This window comes from Artibeus jamaicensis, unplaced genomic scaffold (genome assembly GCF_021234435.1).
Source record: "Artibeus jamaicensis isolate MK-2021 breed Jamaican fruit bat unplaced genomic scaffold, CSHL_Jam_final contig_484, whole genome shotgun sequence".
Classification (NCBI taxonomy): domain Eukaryota; kingdom Metazoa; phylum Chordata; class Mammalia; order Chiroptera; family Phyllostomidae; genus Artibeus; species Artibeus jamaicensis.
In genome coordinates, this window is record NW_026521859.1 from 10,456,077 (window position 1) to 10,474,015 (window position 17,939).

At 55.9% G+C, this 17,939-nt stretch overlaps 2 protein-coding genes across 2 annotated transcripts; one reads left to right on the top strand and one right to left on the bottom strand.

The window, feature by feature from the left end:
* Positions 1–217: 217 nt before the first annotated feature.
* Positions 218–6,087, bottom strand: TMEM151B (transmembrane protein 151B). The gene is made up of 3 exons (XM_037142620.2): positions 5,803–6,087; positions 3,228–3,668; positions 218–1,984 (listed from the first exon to the last, which is right to left on the bottom strand). Exons 1-3 carry the CDS (start codon positions 5,923–5,925, stop codon positions 860–862), a joined length of 1,689 nt encoding a protein of 562 aa, XP_036998515.1. The 5' UTR covers positions 5,926–6,087; the 3' UTR covers positions 218–859.
* A 4,457-nt stretch (positions 6,088–10,544) lies between these two features.
* NFKBIE (NFKB inhibitor epsilon) lies at positions 10,545–17,556 on the top strand. The gene is made up of 6 exons (XM_037142596.2): positions 10,545–11,114; positions 13,390–13,492; positions 14,212–14,434; positions 15,321–15,409; positions 15,542–15,808; positions 16,571–17,556. Exons 1-6 carry the CDS (start codon positions 10,744–10,746, stop codon positions 16,634–16,636), a joined length of 1,119 nt encoding a protein of 372 aa, XP_036998491.1. The 5' UTR covers positions 10,545–10,743; the 3' UTR covers positions 16,637–17,556.
* The last annotated feature ends 383 nt before the right edge of the window (positions 17,557–17,939 follow it).

The window sequence follows — 17,939 nt, forward strand, 5'->3', positions numbered from 1 at the left end:
GGGAGTGCCTTCCTAGAACCTGCCCAGAGGACTGAGAAAGCACTGAGGTGCACTGCCCTGCCCTGCCCGCCGCCCTGGCAACAGCTCTTCAGAGCCAGGAGCAGGAGGGAAGGGAGGCCAATGATGTCTCTGTCTCTCCAGGATCCGGACTCCGGGGGCCCAGTGAATAAACAACAGTGGTGGGAGTGGCAGAAAGGACCGCCCCCCCCCCCCCGTCTTTGTGCCACGTGCCAAGGAGAGGATAGCAACATTTCCACGGTTTTGAGATGGGGCTGGGGCAGGGTGACACCTGGTTCCGGCGCAGACCCACTGAATTCATTAGCTGGTTAGAAGCTAGCCCTGCTGTTCACCAATCCAGGGCCCCCCTCGGCAGAGACAGACCCTGGGAAGCCAGGCAGCAGAAGAAGGACAGCCCCAGGTTCCCTTCTCCTGCTCCGAACCTCCCCCCGCTGCACAGCAAGGGCCTCTCACTTGAGACGAGACCCAACTCGGGTCCCACGGCACAGTCGCCACGGAACAGTCAGAAGATCCGTTGAAAGGCTGGACGGGAAATCCAATGTGCGTCTAGGAAAGAGAGGGGTACCCTCAGGAGTTCAGGGGCGGGGATGAAGGAGACGACTCTGCCTCGGTGGGATTCTATAAGAACTGCTGACCCCCTCCCACCCATCTGTGTGTTTATGTACAGGGAAGGCGCGGGTCTCATCCCCATGGAGTCTGTCCCGCTCACCCTTGCCTCCCCCAAACATCCTCCGCGCCCAGCACTGCCTCGGTCATCATCGTGACTCCCCCTGCTACAGGCAGGGAGCACAGTACGGCGAAGGGCAGGAGGGAGAATAGCGGGCTGATCGCGGGCCTTTGGTCACAGTGAGGTCTCCACGCAGGAGCCATGGCGGTGCAGCGGCCGGTGGCTGTGGCCCAGACATCCCTCTTGCCGGTGCACGATGAGCACCGGAAAGTAGAGGGCGTCGTGGTAGGGCGGCGGCGGCCCGGCCTCCTCCTCGTCGTCGTCCTCGTCGTCCCCCATGCTGGCTTGGCTCGACAACCGCGTCTGCTCCGTGGGACAGCTCGCCTCGTTGACGCTTCCACTCCGGCTGCGCCACAGGCAGCTGCGCCGCGAACCGTAGAGGCGGCCGAGCGAGAAGCGGCTGCCCCCGCAGCCAGGCCCTCCGCCGGGCCCCGGGCCGACCCGCGGGCTGGCGCAGATGCTTAGGGCGCTGCGCGAGAAGATGGACGAGCTGCTGACCGCGCGCTGGCAGTGCTCGCAGCTGCGCCGGTACGGGGCCACGCCCGCCGCGCCTGGGCCGCCCACCCCGCCGTAGCGGCACATAGGCGCGTAGCCGCCGGCCGCGTCCCCCGCGCCGCGCGCCCCCAGCCCGGCCAGGTCCATGAGTACGGCCTCTGAGTAGCTGGGCACCAGCTGCTGGTTGGAGCGGATGTGCCACTCGAGCTCCGTGCTGTCCACCGTGTTTACCCGCGGCAGGCGGTGGGTGAGCGGGGGCAGCAGCTCGTCGCTGGGGCTCAGGCCGCCCGCACTGCTGGCGGAGCCCGGGCCCTCCAGTCCGAAGAGCTTCTCCACGTGGTAGTGCGCATAGGCCGTGCGGTACTCGGCCAGCACGCGCAGCGGCCACGACAGCGTCAGCAGCGCCGCAGCCCAGAAGGCCGACGAGCAGGCGTACCACGGCGGCCTGGCCGGGTCCGGGAAGGCCACCATGAATTCGCGGAAGTCCACGTTCTTGAGGTGCATGCCCTCGCGCGCCTCCATGTAGTCGTCCAGGCCCTCGTTCTCAGCGAAGAAGCGCGCCCGCTGGCACAGATATGCGTTCTCGGCCTCCACACTGGCGAAGCTGAAGCACTTGGTGAAGCGCAGCCGTGTGGCCGGCGCGCCCTCCAGCCCCACCAAGGCCTTGGACACGTCGCGCACGCCACAGCGCGCGTAGTCGAACTCGGCCTCTGCCACGTGCGTGTTGACACGCTCATGATAGACCTGCGGCGTTGGGCAAGGAGACGGGTCTCTTATGTCTCTGCTCACCCTTGTCCATCTGTCCCATCGCTGTTCTCATACGATCTGGTCAGAACCTAAATCTATCCTGTTTCTGATCCCTGTTAGAGTCGGGTAGGATCTTCTCATCTGGTTTATAGAGACACTGAGGCCCTCAGCTTCATCAGTGACTTAGATATGAGGGCAGGGATTCCACCTCATCCCTACCTGTGTGCTTTCTCACTTTAATTAAGCTCTGATTCATCTGTAGGTCAAGCCCTGGCCATGAACTCCTCTTTGGGCCTGCCCGACCCTTTTGCCACTGTTTCCATTGTCCTGCACGGCCCCTCGTCACTAAAGCCTGCCTGTCTTCCTTTTCACTGTGTGTTTCCAAATGGGTCCTCCAGAGGAGCTTCCTCTGGAAGGCCTTTGTCTCTGGTCTCCCTATTCCCCACTTAGCAATTGCCCCGCCCCCCTCCTGATTCTCAAGGCCCCAGGCTTCTGTTACTTATCCCAGTACTGGGACAAGGTCACCCTGATCTTGGAAAATCTCTTCCTCCTACTCTTCCTCCAGGGCACTTACCAGGTCTAATCCTGGAGGGACCAGGATTAGACTGATTGACAATACCCACCACCACTACTTTCCCTGCGCCCTCCCACGCCTACCTCCACCTTTTTGCCACCTCTGGGAGCCTTGGGCTTGGGATCCAGGGCTCTGGGTTTGAGTCTACCACTACCACTGGGAAGCTGCAGCTCTTAGGCAAGTCCTTGAGCTAAGGTCTTCTTACTTGTGAAAGAGGACTTTGTTAACAGCCGCCTCACTGAATGGGTGACAGTGTGCTATGAGACTGTGCGTGTGAAGCAGTCTCCAATCATTAAGCACTAAACAGTACAGACCCTGGAGCAGACTGCCTGGGTTCAAATCCCAGCTCCCTCACATACTATCTGTTTGAATTTGAGCAAGTTACTTAGCCCCTCAAAGCCTCAGTTTCTTCATCTGTAAAATGGGATAACGGTTACCTACCTCATCAGGTTATGAGGGTTAAATAAATGATGTTTGTAAATTACTTGGAGCAGACCATCTGCTGGTGTTTGCTGTTATTATTATGATTGTCGTTGCTGCCCTCCCCCTGCAGTGCCCACTCGAGTTTGCTGCGCCTCTGCTCCTCCCCCAGGAGACAGGCAGGGTGAACCAGATGTGCACCCCCCTCCCATCTGGACTGGCCCGGGCTCCCCTCCAGCCCCTCACCTGGGTGGTGGTATAGGCATCTCCATTGCGGTAGCGGGTGACCTGGCGGGTGCGTCGGACGTAGTGGTAGCTGATAGCCTTCCACCAGATGCAGGGCGTGGCCTGCTGCATGCGGCCCACACGCTCCCGAACACTGCTCACATCCACGCGGTGCTGCAGCTCGTGGCGGGCCTGGCAGTGCCAGCACTCCACCAGATAGACAGCATACAGCATGAGCAGGAAGGCCAGGGGGATGTAGACATAGCCGTTGGAGCAAGGACTGTCATGGTACATGAGGCTGTTGCCCTGGTAGGCGCTGCTGAAGGTGAGGCGGGTCACCGTGGTGACGTGGCACCAGGCCACGGCCCCCAGGCAGCCGTACATGAGCAGGGAGAGCAGCAGGCACTTCCAGTGGGACTCACGGCAGAGGGACTTGGTGAAAGAGGGCTGGATGGGACGCTGCTACTCAGAGGGGCAGGAAGAGTGGCCGAGATGAGAGGGAAGTGAGACAGTAGCAGGATCCGGAACAAAGATGGATGCAGGGACAGAGGGACAGAGGCCAGCACCAGAGATGACAGGCAGAGACAGGGATGTGGAGAGAACATGTAAGACGGAGAGGGGAGTCAAGGACCAGAGATAAACACAGAAGAGATCCAGAGTGAGTCATGGGGACAGGGAAGGGAACAGAGTGCCAATACAGGGAAGTGCAAACAGACACCCCAAGAAGCAGAAAGGGATCAGCACCAGAGACGGAGAGAGAAGGCCCAGGTGGCAAAGACGTTGATGGATAGGATAACACCCAGAGAAACAGTCCAAGGACAGACACAAAGATAGCAATGAAACACGAGTAGGTGTGGATGGGAAAGAGAGGGGAGGACAGACAGGCATCAGCAAAGGCAGGTCCCCAGCCCAGACCTCTTCCAGGTGTCCCACTGACATCACCTTCCCACTTAACAGGTGGATCCCTCACTTCCAGATTCTTTCGGTCCTACATTGCGGAAGAGCCACTCCTCTGACCCATCCAGCTCCGTGCCCCTCACAGACAGCCTCATACCTCCACTGGAAGGGAGTCCCCAGGAAACCCCAGGCCCTATCTCTTTCCTCACATTCTGCACCCGTCTCCCTGTGAATCTCCCTCTTGTACCCTAAGATCCTTCCCCTGTTCTAAGATGGGAGGGGGCTGGTGTCCCTGAAGGTAGTCCCAGAGGAGAAATCTAGAAGGGCAGAGGCATGTGGCAAGGGAGAGGGGATGTGGAACGGGTGTTGCGGGGTAGGAAGGAAGATGTTTGCAGCCCAGTCACTTGCCAAAAGAGAATGATTTTTGGTGCTCTCCTGGGGCCTGTTAGCTTTTTAAAGCACTTGGCGGGTTCTGTCACATAGTCGCCCTGGTGAGTTGTTTACATGTCTGGCTCAGCTACTAGACTGGGTGTTCCTGAGGGCAGGGCCCCATTGGTTTGCATCCTGGCTGTCTACCATGGTGCTGGCATCCAATAGCCACTTAATAGATGGGTATTGAGCTGGATTTCTGGTGGTGCCTGGGCTTTCCCACTCTTCCTTTCTGCTGGCCAGCTTTACGAAGCTTGCACGCTCCTGCTGAGGTCCTGACTTATTCTTCCAGTCCCCAGAGCCTGGCCTGGAGACCAACCAGGGGAAAGGAGAAAAGGATGGAAAAGAAGGGGACAGTAACAGGCAGTGGGTTTGGTGTGAAATCAAGGAAAAGATCTGGAAATGTAGAGAGGTAGCTGGGCTAGGAAATAGCACACAGCATAAACAAACCAGCCTAGGGTCCAAGAGCCTTTTAGGGAGCCTTGCCCTTGGAGAGTGCGCATATGTGCACCGACCTGGGTGCATGCTTGTCCCGATGAGAGCAAAGGGGCCCTGCCTGCAGGCCTGTCTGCCTGTGTGCTTCTGCCCTAGTGCAGTGTCCATGTGTGTGCATGAGTGCACATAGGAGATGGGGATGCTCCTGGTGCTTTCCTCAGTCTCTTTGTCTCCAGGTTCGGAGCACTGAAGAGTAAGGCCCCCAAGTAGGGATGTGCTCACTACCAGCACTATGAGGGATATCTGGGCTCAGGCCCCCTGGGCGAGGGGGTGATGGGTGGGGGCCTGCACACACATTCCCAGTAATAGGGTTGAGGGGAGGGATGCAGGGTTAGGTGGGTGTCGCCTATACACATTTGACCTTCTCAAGACCCCCGCTCAGGTAATATCACTATTTTTCCCTAGTATTCTCCTGCCTCTGTAGCCCCTACAAGTTGCCCTTCCTGGCCTTCAAGATAGCAGCCCCTCCGTGATACAGGATTCCGGCCACTATCCCCACCCGGATCAGCCCGGGGTCTGCGAGGCTCCGCCCCTAGGCCCCTCCCCCTGCCCGGGACCCCCGAGCCCCGCCCCTGGAGCGGCCCCTTCCCCTGCCACAGCGGACAGCTCCCGCCGCCGCCGGGTGGGGACAGTGGCGCGGGACTGCGGCTGCAGCGGCCAGCTCGGGGTGCGGGGCGCCGGCCGTGCTGCGGCGGAACCGGTGGGGGCCGCGCGCAGAGGGGGATGGGGGGCAGGCTGCGGCCGCGCCGGGGGAAGGGGCTCCTCCGGCTCTCACCTCCTCTCGGGCGGGGCCCTCGTCCGCCGCCGACACTGCTGTGGGCTCCTCCGGGACCCCGGGGCCGCCACCGCCGCCGCCGCCGCCGGCGCTCTCTCCCGCGGCCGAGCCAGGGGGGGACATGGCGTAGAGGGGGTGCGTCGAGCTCAGGGCCTCCCGGGGGGCTGCCGGGGGCCGGGGGCATCCTGCGCGGGCCCTGGGGAAGGGACGGGAGGGGGCGGGGCCCCTTCTGCTCCCCACCCCCCCGCACGGGGGGAGGGGACTTGTAAAGGGCACAGGGGGAAAGGGGCTCGGGTGGGGAGGCGGGCTAGGGGGCCGGGCTGGGGGGGCCGGGGCCGGGGGCTGGTGTCACCTTGAGGCCCGCGCGGCGCCGCTCCGCCTCCCGCCCGCTCCCGCCGCCGCCTTTTGTCTGAGCAGAGCTGAAGCCAGCGCGCCCCCCTTCTTCCTCCCAGCGCAGGAGCCCCGCCCCCAGCCCCCCAAACTCCGCCTTCCCCAAGCCTACCTAATAACCACCCCCCAAAGAGGAGAAGCAACAGGGGGCTCCCAGCACCCGTTCCGCACCCTGCTAACCGCATGCATCACACACACGCCACCACCACCATCCTACGACGATTTATGAAATTGAGTCTTGGAACCCTAGGAAGATCCTTATTCCCAGTTGGGTGGTAAAGGGTTAAGGCAGGAGTCAGATTTAGGAGGCCAGACCCAACTGAACCTGGATGGAATAGGGCGAAAGGGAAAGGATGGGAGCTTTACGTGAGAAAGGACTCACAGAGGGTGGAGGAGAGGGCATTGGAACCACCCTTCACTAGAAGTACTGCCCCAGAGGAGCAAAGAAGTGTGTACATTGCTATATGCTGGAAATCAGAGTTCTAATTCTTAATCCTGGCTCTCCCATTAACTAGTTGTGTGACCTTGGACAAGTGCCTTCCTTTTTCTGAGACTTGGTTTCCTCATCTGTGCAGTGAGGACGTTGACTGAAAAATCTCTAAGATTCTGACTTCCTCTGGGTGTAGGAGGCAAAATCACAGATTTGAGTGAGTGCAGGTAACCTACAGGCTACCTTCATGCCATCCACCCACACTGCTTTCCCCTGCCACGCACGCCTAGGACAGTAAGAAAGGAAACATATTCATTCATCCCTGGATGCAGCCATTCAATAAACAGGTATTAGGTACCTATTGTGTGCCCTGTTCAGAAATGAAACGCACAACATCCTACCCTCAAGGAGCACTGTCTAATGGGAAGTAGGGACATGGAAACCAATCATGATAGAATAGGATAAAGGCTATGCATGATCAATCTCTGTGCACGGTAAACTGTGGAGTCCTACTGTGTGTCATGTACTATGTTGGAGTTTTGAACATATAGTAACTGTTTCCCCACTTACCCTTTACGAAGTGAGGCAGAGGGAGGGCGAGTGACTTACTCAAGGTCACCTGCTAGTACTCACAGAGCTAGTCCCAGAATCCAGATCTTCCCCATTCAAAAGCCCATGGGGATATTTGGGAGGAGGAAGTTGGTTTGAGGCAAAGCCTAGATGTCTGATCTTTGTGGGTGGGGGACAAGCACACTGATCTGCTGGGATAGTCCTGCCCCTCATTAGGGCAGAAAGGCCACTGCTTCCACTCTCCACACACTCACCCCCTATCCTGGTCCTGCCTCCATTTTTCTGCTCTTCCCTTACCAAGCAAGGTGAAGGTGACTCTCTGTCCGTGGATTGCTTCAGAACTATCCAACCTGCATAATCCTCCCCAGATCAGTGAGCCCATCCTCCCTGCGCATACAGAGAAAGGGTGTGATCTTGAAAAGGCGAGGGTTCTCTTTCACTCTCGTGGGAGAGGAGGAGTGGCTTATTCCAATATCTCCCACCCTTGCTTTTTGGAAAGTCCCGCCTCACAGCTGACTCTGATCCTTCTACTTCTGGTTTCATCCTCTTCCACCTAGTTCAGTCCCGGCTGCAGACAGAGAGCAGAGGTCCTATCTTGCTGTTTCCTAACCCAGATAAAATCCTCACACTCCCCGTTTAGTTGATATAATCTTCCTCCTGTTTCCACCCCCACAGTCTTCCCTTTTTCACTTCAGGGGGCTTTGGGAGAAAGATAGCCCAATTGCTTTGGGCCAGTCCCGGAGCTCCCAAGATATACAAGAACACCCCCCCCCATCTCCTTCACATACATTACCCTTCCTTGAAAGCCCAGGGAAAAGAGGGGTGAAGGGAGGGGTCTTTGAATTAGCCAGCTGACCAGCTAGTCACCATGGCAACTGGGCCTGCTTCCAAAAGATGAGCCTGGCTGGGGTGGGTGGAAGCTGGGAGTGGGAGAACAACTAAGAGAACTAGAAAACACCAGGGGAGAGAGAGAGAGAGAGAGAGAGAGAGGAGGGGCCCAGCCTCGAAGAAGACTGGGGCTGAGGAAACAAAGTCAGGATCCCGACCACACTGTGGCCTCAGCCAAAGTCCCAGGCCTTCATTTTTTTCAGATGATACTGCATGATCCCTCTATTCCTGAAGTTTCCCCTACTAGTAGGGAGGGCTTCCTGTCTGAGTGTAGGTTATGTGCTGGAAGCAGTGGGTGACTCAATCCTGACCTCATGTGGCCAGAAAAGGGGCTGCCACACACCTCTTAGGGTTCAGAGCCAGATAGGTTTTGAGGGGGGTAGGTTTTCCCTTAAGTTCAACCTCTGTATGAATGAGAAGTGTGGCCACTGAACATGCCTGAGTTCTTGTGTCCTTGCAAAGGGCTCAGATGTTCCAACCCTTAGGTCTTCATAAAAGAAAAAAAATTACTGGAAAAATTTAAGTTTTGGATAAGGGACAGGAGAACCTGGCCCTACACTTTGACCTTAGGAAAGTCAACTCACCTCTCTGAGCCTCAGGTTCACAGCTTTAAAATGGAGATAGTGCCAGGTTTTGAACCTGAGGGGTCTGGATCTGAGTTTATGACTGTACTTTTACTCCAACTTTTGAGAATAGGAGAGACACATGTCGGAGGAAGAAGCTAAAAACCTGAAATCACATGACCCCAAGGGAAGAAGATGCCTTAGTTTCCTTGGACTTTTCCCTGATGAATTCTTACTGCCTCGTGCTTAACACATCCTCCCTCTCTGGTCCTCCAGGGAGATGGAGAGCAAGCAGCGGGTCTTCTCTTCCCATCTGCTCTCCCTTCTCTCCTCTCTCTTTACTAACCTCCTCCTCCCAAAGACTAGGTACTTCTCTTCTCCACAGACCGCTTCTCTTTCCATTTCCAGTTCAAATGGAGACCTTCTTGCCCTTCACCCTATTGAGTAGTTGGTCCCATTGTGCGGTCCCACTATGTGCCCCCACAGCACCCTGTTCTCTCTCCTGTCTTAGCACAATCACTGTGTTGTCATTGCCAGGGAGCTTTTGGAAGGTTGAGGCCATGGGGCATTTTTGGTTGGTGGTGGGGATGGTGGTTGGTGGATATTACTGTCACTGGGATACTTGGATTTGCTTCCAAGAGAGAGAATAGTGTCATACATGTAGGAGAAGTTCCATACATGTTTGTCAAATGGATGAATAAAATGAGGTTGCATGGAGGAGGGCAGTAGGGAAGCTGGTTAGTAGCTGTCTGCACTCATTGCAGTGTTCTTCCCCTCAGTGCCAGAGATAGGAAAGGATGTCCCCTTGGGGATGATCTTCTAAAGGCATTGCCGGTCCATGGCCGATGGCACTTGGGGTGGGGGTAAATCATGGGGCACTAGTTTAGGGCTCACCATGCAGTGGATGTTTGCCTATGGCCTCCCTGGGCCCATGGAGGGCAGGCATAGGGAAGAAGGAACCATGTGTTGGCGCTGGTGCTGGGGTCAGGGTGGTCACCTCAGCAGAGTGTGGTCCAGCATATCTGGGGCCTCCCCATCCTGTCTCCATCCTGAGGAACTAATCTTCCCTGACAGGTGGGGGTAATCAAATATTGTACCCGCTGAGACCAGTGTTTCACCCCCGTGAGGAATGGCCACTCTGTTTTTTTAGACAATGAACCATGGTAATCGTTCACCTTATTTTAGACAACAGTCTGCCTGAGAAAATCCATTTCTGAAAAACACATCCTCGTGTCCAATTCTCTGTGATCTGGGAAGTTGAAACAGGAAACCCTCTATCCAGGACCCAAAGGGAGAACCTGTTCTTTAAAGACAACAGGTGTCCCCTTTCTCTATCCAAAGTCCTGAGAACTGGTAGATGAGAAACCAAGAGAAACGTAAATAGGTAGGAGATAGGAAGCAATGCTTCCTGTTCCCACCAGCCACATGCCTGCCCCCAACAAGATGCATAAGTTGTAAAATTAATAAATACGTATTTAACAACAAACGAATGAATAAATAAGTGAATGGAAACAATGAATGAAAAAATAGAGCAAGTGAAGGAAGGAAAGAATGATTAGAATAATGAATGGAGTGAAGAAGGAAGGGGGTAAAAGTGAATGAATAAATGTACAGAGGGATGAATGAATGAGCGAAAGGAGGGAGAGCAAAAGGGGAGGACAGACGGTCGGACAGATGGATGAACGGAGGGATGGATGGACGGATGATGAATGATGAATGGGTGAAAGAACGCAGGGTGAGTCAGAACAGGGTAACCCCTGACTCCTAGCAAACGCAGAGGGCGAGGTACGGGGGATTCCGGAGGGCGGGGCTTATGTCCGGAAGCGCCTGTCAGGGGCGGGGCCTGAGGGGCGGGTGGAGGGAGTGCGTCAGACTCGGCATCCCGGCTTCCCTGAGTAGCCTTTGCAGTGGACCCCACCAGCGCTCCGAGCCACCCCAGCTCTACTCTCTGGCTCCTCGGACCCCGGCAGCCCGGTTAGGAGGTCACTCCAGGCCAGGTGCCCCTTCCGCAAGGCAGACCTGCAACCCGGAAAGGCGGTGCGGCGGAGCCCGGAGCCGGATCCTGCTTGGACAGGGCCTCCGCGGGCTGGTGCCGCGGGCATGTCGGAAGCGCGCAAGGGGACTGAGGAGCCGGATGAGAGCCAGTGTGATTCGGGCATCGAGTGCCTGCGTTCTCTGCGCTCCCTGCCCGAATCTACCCCAGCCCCGGCCTCCGGGCCCTTGGAGAGCGGAGGCCCCCAGCCCTGGACCCATCATCCTCCGGGAATAGCCAAAGAACCACAGGAGAAGGAAGACACAGATGGGGAGAGGGCTGACTCCATCTATGGCTCCTCGTCGCTCACCGAGTCTTTGACCTTTTGGGGAGGCCCTGAGAACGAAAACCCATCCCCAGGCTCGCCGCCACCCCCAGTTGGGGTGCTGAGCCCTCAGCAGCTGGAAGCACTCACTTATATCTCTGAGGACGGAGACACGTGAGTATGGGGGCTAGGCTGGGACTGCACCCCTCCTTCCCGATGCTAACTCGGAGCTTCCCAGGAGCAGCAACAGGCCGGTTACTCCCTCTATGATAGTCCCTCAAGGCACCTGTCCCGGAAGAGGCAGCCGCCACTCTCTTTCAAACTCCCGACTTAACTCTCAGCCTACTTTTGAGCTCTAGCCAGGCCCAGGGCAGAGGACCTGGAATCATCTCTCTGCCCTCCCTTTTGGAAGTGGGCAGAGCTGGCAGGGCCCTTACCAGGCACTGGAACCCCAGCTAGAATCTTTGAAACCTACCCATAACCCACTACTAGGAAGAGAAAAATTCCCCTGACCAGTCCAGTTTTTTTTTCTGGGGGAGAGGGCACCCTTGCTTGTGCAATATCTGGAATTCCCAGCCCCTGACCTCAGAATGCCTGTCTTAGGGAACAAGAGGTGCCAGTTACAGGTGGCCTATGGAGGCCAGGAAACTAGGGATGGGTGTATTGCCAGGGTGCAGAAAGGACGCCAGCCCTGAGGAGGGGAGAGGTGGTGAGCCAGGTTGGGGCACTCTGGCCCCAGCAGACTGATAGGCAGCTGGCTGCCCCAGCTTACTTCCTTCTCTGCTGAGAAAGGGGAAGTGAGGGTTGGAGTCAGTCTCACCGGCACCTTCTATCTCCTGAGCCCCCCAAGTCCCTCTCACTATCCTGTCTGACCCCCTTACTTTACCAGGCAGAGCTTGGTGGGGACTGGGCTAGGAGACAGTTGAAGTAAGAAGCAATAGTGGGGGAAAGTCCAGCCAGTTGAGGATTTGCCCCTTAAGAAAAAACAGCAGAGGGAGTGGCCGGGATTTTGGGGTGAGAAATAGTGGAGGGGTCTGGGGTCCTAGATCTGGGATGTCGAACAGATGTTGAGGGGATATAAAAGGGGCAGGAAGTGCCTGTCCTGCGCTGCTTTTTGGCAATGCAAGGGTCCTAATCCTGGGACCTTTGGGACCTTTGACAAAGGTCGCCTAGAGATGCAGTGGGCAGGAGAGGAGTGACCCCAGGCCTTTCCTGTTCTGTGCTTAGATCACTAGCCCTCAGGCCCAGAACCAAGATTTTGGAGGCTCCTGTGAAATACCCATGGCTGACCTTTGACCCAGGGAGTGGGGAGTTCTGGTGCTGCCCTCCTTTGTCAGCCTCTCAGCCCAGCCTTTACTACCTCTAGTTACAGACAGGTGTTGTGTCTAGACTGGGCAGGGGGAGGTGTCAAGACTCCCCAGGGGGTCCTTTCCCTCGGAAGTGTCTGGGGTATGGGACATATGGAAGTGGGAAGAGGAAGTGGGAGGAGGGGAGACCGAGGGAGAGAGGGAGGTGGCTGTAGGAATGTGACCCAGAGAGCTGGTCCTGGCCGAGGGGATTTCCAGAGCGGTTCCTCCCTCCCTCCGTCACTCTCTCCTGGGCCTCTCCTGCTGCCGCCTGCCCCTAGGCCTGCCCTGCTGCTGCCTGAGCAGCCCCCTCCCCAGCCCAAAGAGGCCTTTTAGCCAAACTACCCCAGTCACTAGTGTTTCAAGGCAGCTGTCCTGGCCTAGACCCTCCAGCTCTGGCTTTCATTTTCCCCACCTGATGTGGGGAAACCCCAGCACTGGAACTTCCCCTGTCAGCTGCCCTCCCGCCCCTAGGTTAAGGTTTTTTGTCCCCCAACAAATGCATTTTCTGCACTGCACAGGCCTCCCCTTGGAGGTGCACAGAGTGGAGAGCTCTGGCCAGGCCACCCATCTGTGCTGTTGAAGAGTGGCCCTCAACTCACTCCCCTGTGGGGGCAGCAGGGTGTTGCATTTCTCCTTGCTCCTCATTCAAAAGCTTCTGTTTTCTATCCCTTGGCATGTGCAACATTGAGTTCCATTGAGGGATGGGAGTGACCCCATTCCTACCCTCTCTTCTCCCTATTAGGTTGGGGTAAGTGGGGAGCTCAGCCCTGCACACCACTTCTGCACTACTCCAGCAGCTTGCAGTTTGGCTTTGGAGCTGCAGTGGGGCAGGGCCTTGGTGCCAGAGGGGAGTAGGGTCGACACCCCGCTTACACTCTCACTGAGCCAAGGCCCTCCTTGAAGGCCAGAGATAGGGACTTGGAGTCTTCACCCCCAGGATCCTGGCTTTCTGAACCAACCTGCTCTTCCTGGCCCAAACTCTCACTTCCTGCACCTACCCTATGAGTGGCCTCTTAGGGATGTGTTCCTTCTAACCCCAGGACCTCAGGCCACTCTCTTTGGCCTGGGCCCTGACACGAAACCCTGCCCCCGCCCTCCAGGCTGATCCACCTGTCCGTAATTCACGAGGCCCCAGCTGTGCTGCACTGTTGCCTGGCTTTTCTGCCCCAGGAGGTCCTGGACATTCAGAACAACCTTTACCAGGTGGGAAAGGGTGGGCTGTGCCCAGATACCCATATCTGCCCTGGCAGCCATGCCGAGCAGCCACACGAGTGACCTTAGGTTGCTTACTCAGGAACCCATGTACCAGACACTGAGCTAGAAGCTGAGGATACAAACATGAGTAAGGCGCAGCCTCTGCCCACAAGGTGCTCGAACCTGGTCTAGGGGACTGTGTCTACAACTAATTATACAGCATGGTGACAAGAGTTATGATGGAGACACACAGCAGCTGCTGTGGCATCCAGTCTCTGTGCGGAGCAGCCAGGGGGAGGTTAATACGAGTGGTGATGTTTGCATGGAGCCTTAAAGAGGAGTGTGCTAGTGGAGACTGCCTAGTGACTCTCTTTCCTCTCCCCAGCCCCTTTTGTCACCTAGCCCATGGGGATAACAGAGGTCTCCCTGGAGGGTGAGAAGGTAGACCCTGCCTTTATCTGTCCTTTCTCCAGGGGCTAAGAGAACCTACAGGAAGAGCAGGGGGCTGCTTTTCTCACCCTGCCTCCAGAGTAGGGGTCCTAAGAGCTTGGTGGGGGGTGACAAAGGGAAGGGCTTGGTAGTGTGGCCTTGGAAGACCAGGGCCACAGCCTCTATAAGCTGCCCTTAAGGAAGGTGTGGGCAGTTGTCAATTCCTGTGCTCACCTGCGCATGTTCCCAAAGGTGGGAGCATGCTGCAGTGGCCCCGTGACCTCTGTTTGTGCCTACAGACAGCACTCCACCTGGCTGTGCATCTGAACCAGCCAGACACAGTTCAGGCCCTTGTGCAGAAGGGGGCCAGCCGCATGCTACAGGACCGGCATGGTGACACAGCCCTGCATGTGGCCTGCCAGCGCCAGCACCTAGACTGTGCCCATTGCCTGCTGAAGGGACAGCCAGAGCCAGGCAGAGGACCATCTCACTCCCTGGACCTCCAGTTGCAAAACTGGCAAGGTACAGGCAGCCACATGGACCATGGGATGAATGAAGGGGGGACAGGAGACAAGGACCCCACCCTCAGGGGAGGAGGGTGGTAGCTTGTCCATCAATGTACCTCCAATTCTAAGAACATAGATACTCAGTACATATTTGCGGAATGAATTAATTTGATTTAGAATTTACTTAGAACATGCTATGTGCTAAACAGAGAGCTAAACCTTGCCCTCAAGATATGTATTCTGTTTAATAGAGATCATTCATTCATTCAACAAAAATGGACTGAGGGCCTCTATGTGCCAGACACTATTCTAGGAGCTGGGTCTATAGCTGTGAACAAAACAGAATGATTGAGACAGACAATAAACATAAGAAATGGGTTCTCTAGTAGGTTAAAAGGCAGTAAGTGCTGAGGGAAGGTAGAGGCAGGTGCATCTGAATCTAGTCTCTAAGCAGAGGGGAATCCAGGCCAGAAAGGAGAGCAAAAAGACTAGGGGAGTACACAGGAGGAAGTGGCCTGGGGAGCGGCTGGGGGCATGAGGAGCCCAGAGACCTCTAAAGAAGATGGCTTTGGACAGGACTTAAAGGCAGGCAGAGTTAGAGTTAGAGAGGATGGGGAAGGGAGGGTTTGGGGGGAGGGTGTATGTATGGGGGTGTCACTCAGCAACATGACCCCTGAAGCATGAAAGTTTCAATAACATGACTGAAACAGTGGAAACTTTGCATTCCCTTGCCCTCAGATTTTTGAGGGGGTTTTTGGGTTTGTGTTTTAACAGCCCTGTGATCAGAATTATTGAGTGGGCAGTGGGTCCCTTGGGACTGAGGGGTAGGGAGGTCCCTGAAGAGCAGGGGAGAGAGAGTTGGTGCATGCAGATCAGCAGCCCCTATATTCACCCCATTCCAGGTCTGACCTGTCTCCACATTGCCACCCTGCAGAGGAACCAATCACTCATGAAACTCCTTCTTGAAAATGGAGCTGACATTGATGTGCAGGTGAGGTGGCCACCCGGTCTTGCCCCCAGGTCTGCTCTCAGTGTCAGAAATGGTGGCACTCACCTTCCCCCAGGCCCAGGTCCAACGTGCTTCCTCTAGAGGGCCTTGGCTGACATCCTTATTCTCCTCCAGGAGGGCACGAGTGGGAAGACAGCACTGCACTTGGCTGTGGAGACCCAGGAGCGGGGTCTGGTGCACTTCCTGCTCCAGGCTGGGGCCCGAGTAGATGCCCGTATGCTCAATGGGTGCACACCCCTGCACCTCGCTGCAGGCCGGGGCCTCAAGAGCATCTCATCCACTCTGCGTGAGGCAGGTGCTGACTCCCTGCTGCGGAACGTGGAGGATGAGACGCCCCAAGACCTGGCTGAGGATGTGACGCCCCAGGACCTGGCTGAGGATGTAAGAGGCACACACTCTGCTCTGCTCTCCAGTCCCTCCCACACCCATAGCAGAGACAGGCGCTGTAATGGCTGAAAGAGCCAAGGGCTTAGGATCCTGGGGTGCAGTCCACGACTCCTCCACTCACCCGCTGTAGGACTGAGGCAAACTTCTGCCCCTCTCTCAGCCTGTTTTCTTAGTTGGCTCAGGCTGAGGGGGGCCCAAACTTGGACTCCTGCAGGATCCCTGCATCTAAAGTGGATTGGTGAAGCAGGGCAGATGTCAGACAGCAGGGACTGTGGCACCAGTCCCTGCCCAAAGGTCACTCCATTCAGCTTCAGCACATAGTTGCAGAGGAGGAATATGGGCCCAGTATTTCCAGCTCTTGGGGATGTTTTGAGAAATGAAAGCTAGATTTTCTCTATAATTGCCCATTTTTTTTAGTGTTTGATGTAAAAAAATATTCAAAATGTTTTGTGATTACCCTTCCTCCATCCCCACCCCCCAGAAAACCAAACCCATGGGCTGTGTTACCTCCTTGATCCTTCTTATCTGTGATATTCAGGGATTTTCTTAGAGAGTGGGGGCTAGCTGACGGCCTCATCGCTCTTGCTAGCCTAGAGGTGCCATCATTTAGGAGATTAGTAGGAGGATTTGTTCTCTGATGTTCAACTGTCAGTTGATGGGGAGAAAATGGCCCAATAGGTCTCCCCAGCTCTTTTCCCCCAACACTGCCTTTTTCCTCTGGGCCCTGACCTTGCTCCTCTCCATTTTCTTTCTTAGCCCTTTGCTCTCTTGCCCTTCGATGACCTAAAGATTTCTGGGAAGCCACTGATGTGTGCCGACTGAAGCCAGGGCAGGGTCTGGGGCCCTGGAGGCTTCACCTCTTCCCATCTGGAAGCTGGAGCCACAGTTGCTGCAGTTTGGGCCCAGGCAATGTGCCCTCTGGAGTCCTGGGGACTGCTGGGACCAGCACAGTCCTGAGCTGAGAGGAGGGATCACAAGTGAGGGAGAGCCGGCCTGGAAGGAAGAGCTTCCCAGGTGGACGGAGATTCTTGGAAGAACCCCCCACCCCTGCCAAAGCCCCAGGTATCCTGGGTGAAGTCTCTTTACCTCTCTGGAAGACGACAGGAACACTTGTTTCTACCCATGTTGGGTCACCCTGAAACTGCCAGCCAGTAGGAAAACAAGGACTCTCCTGAGTGAGGAGAGAAACTGAAATAAGAGTGAGCAGGGCCCTGAGGGCTTTCATCGCACTGCTCTTTATGACTGTTAAACACTTGTTTAAAGACTGGACACCAAAGGCCCCAGACTGAACTTTGGGGAAGGGGAAGTTTCAATAACATGACACTAAAATGGCAGAGACTTTTCAAAAGTTCCCCCCTATAGTTGTTTTGTGCAAATGTATGTCTCTGTGCATTGGGGATTTTTAGACACGCCTGCCCTGTGATCTTGTGGTAGAGGCAGAAGAAGGAAACTGTCACCTGAGCAGAATAGGACCTTGCTAGGTAGAGTAGGAGGGCTAACGGTCCTCAGGCCTCTCTGTGGACATGCAGAGGGATGGAGCGTACGAGAAATAAGGAGACTCAGGTGGGAGGCCTCACCACTGCCGGGGAGGTTGCCCTCTGGAGGAGCCTGGGGAGAAGGGTGGTGCGAGGGAGCTGTGGCTTTTTGTGTTTTTTTCTCATATTCCATCCATGGTTAGAGGCCCTGGTAGGTCAGACCTATGCTGGGATGAAGAATATGGGAATAAACCAACACAGTCTCTAGCCACTTGGAGTATACAGTTTAGTGAGTGAGGCAGCCATTGAAATCGTTCACCTGTATTTCTATATAATATATAAATATGTAATTACAAGTTGCAATGGATGCTGTGAAGGAAAGAGCAGCAGTGGGAAGAAGAACAGTGGAGTGGGTGGAGGGCCATACTTTGGGTGGTCAGGAGAGGCCTCTGTCCTTTCAACTTGAACATAAGGATGAGTAAGGGATGGGGATAGGCGAATTAGAGGAACTGAGAACAGGCCAGTGGGGTTCTACTGGGGATGGGTGAGTGGGCGAGGAAGACTAGGGTCCCGTCACGCAAGAGCCTTGAGGGGTGCATGGAGCATGGGAGGACAATTGCTGTCCCAACCAAAAAAAGACATCTTTCCGT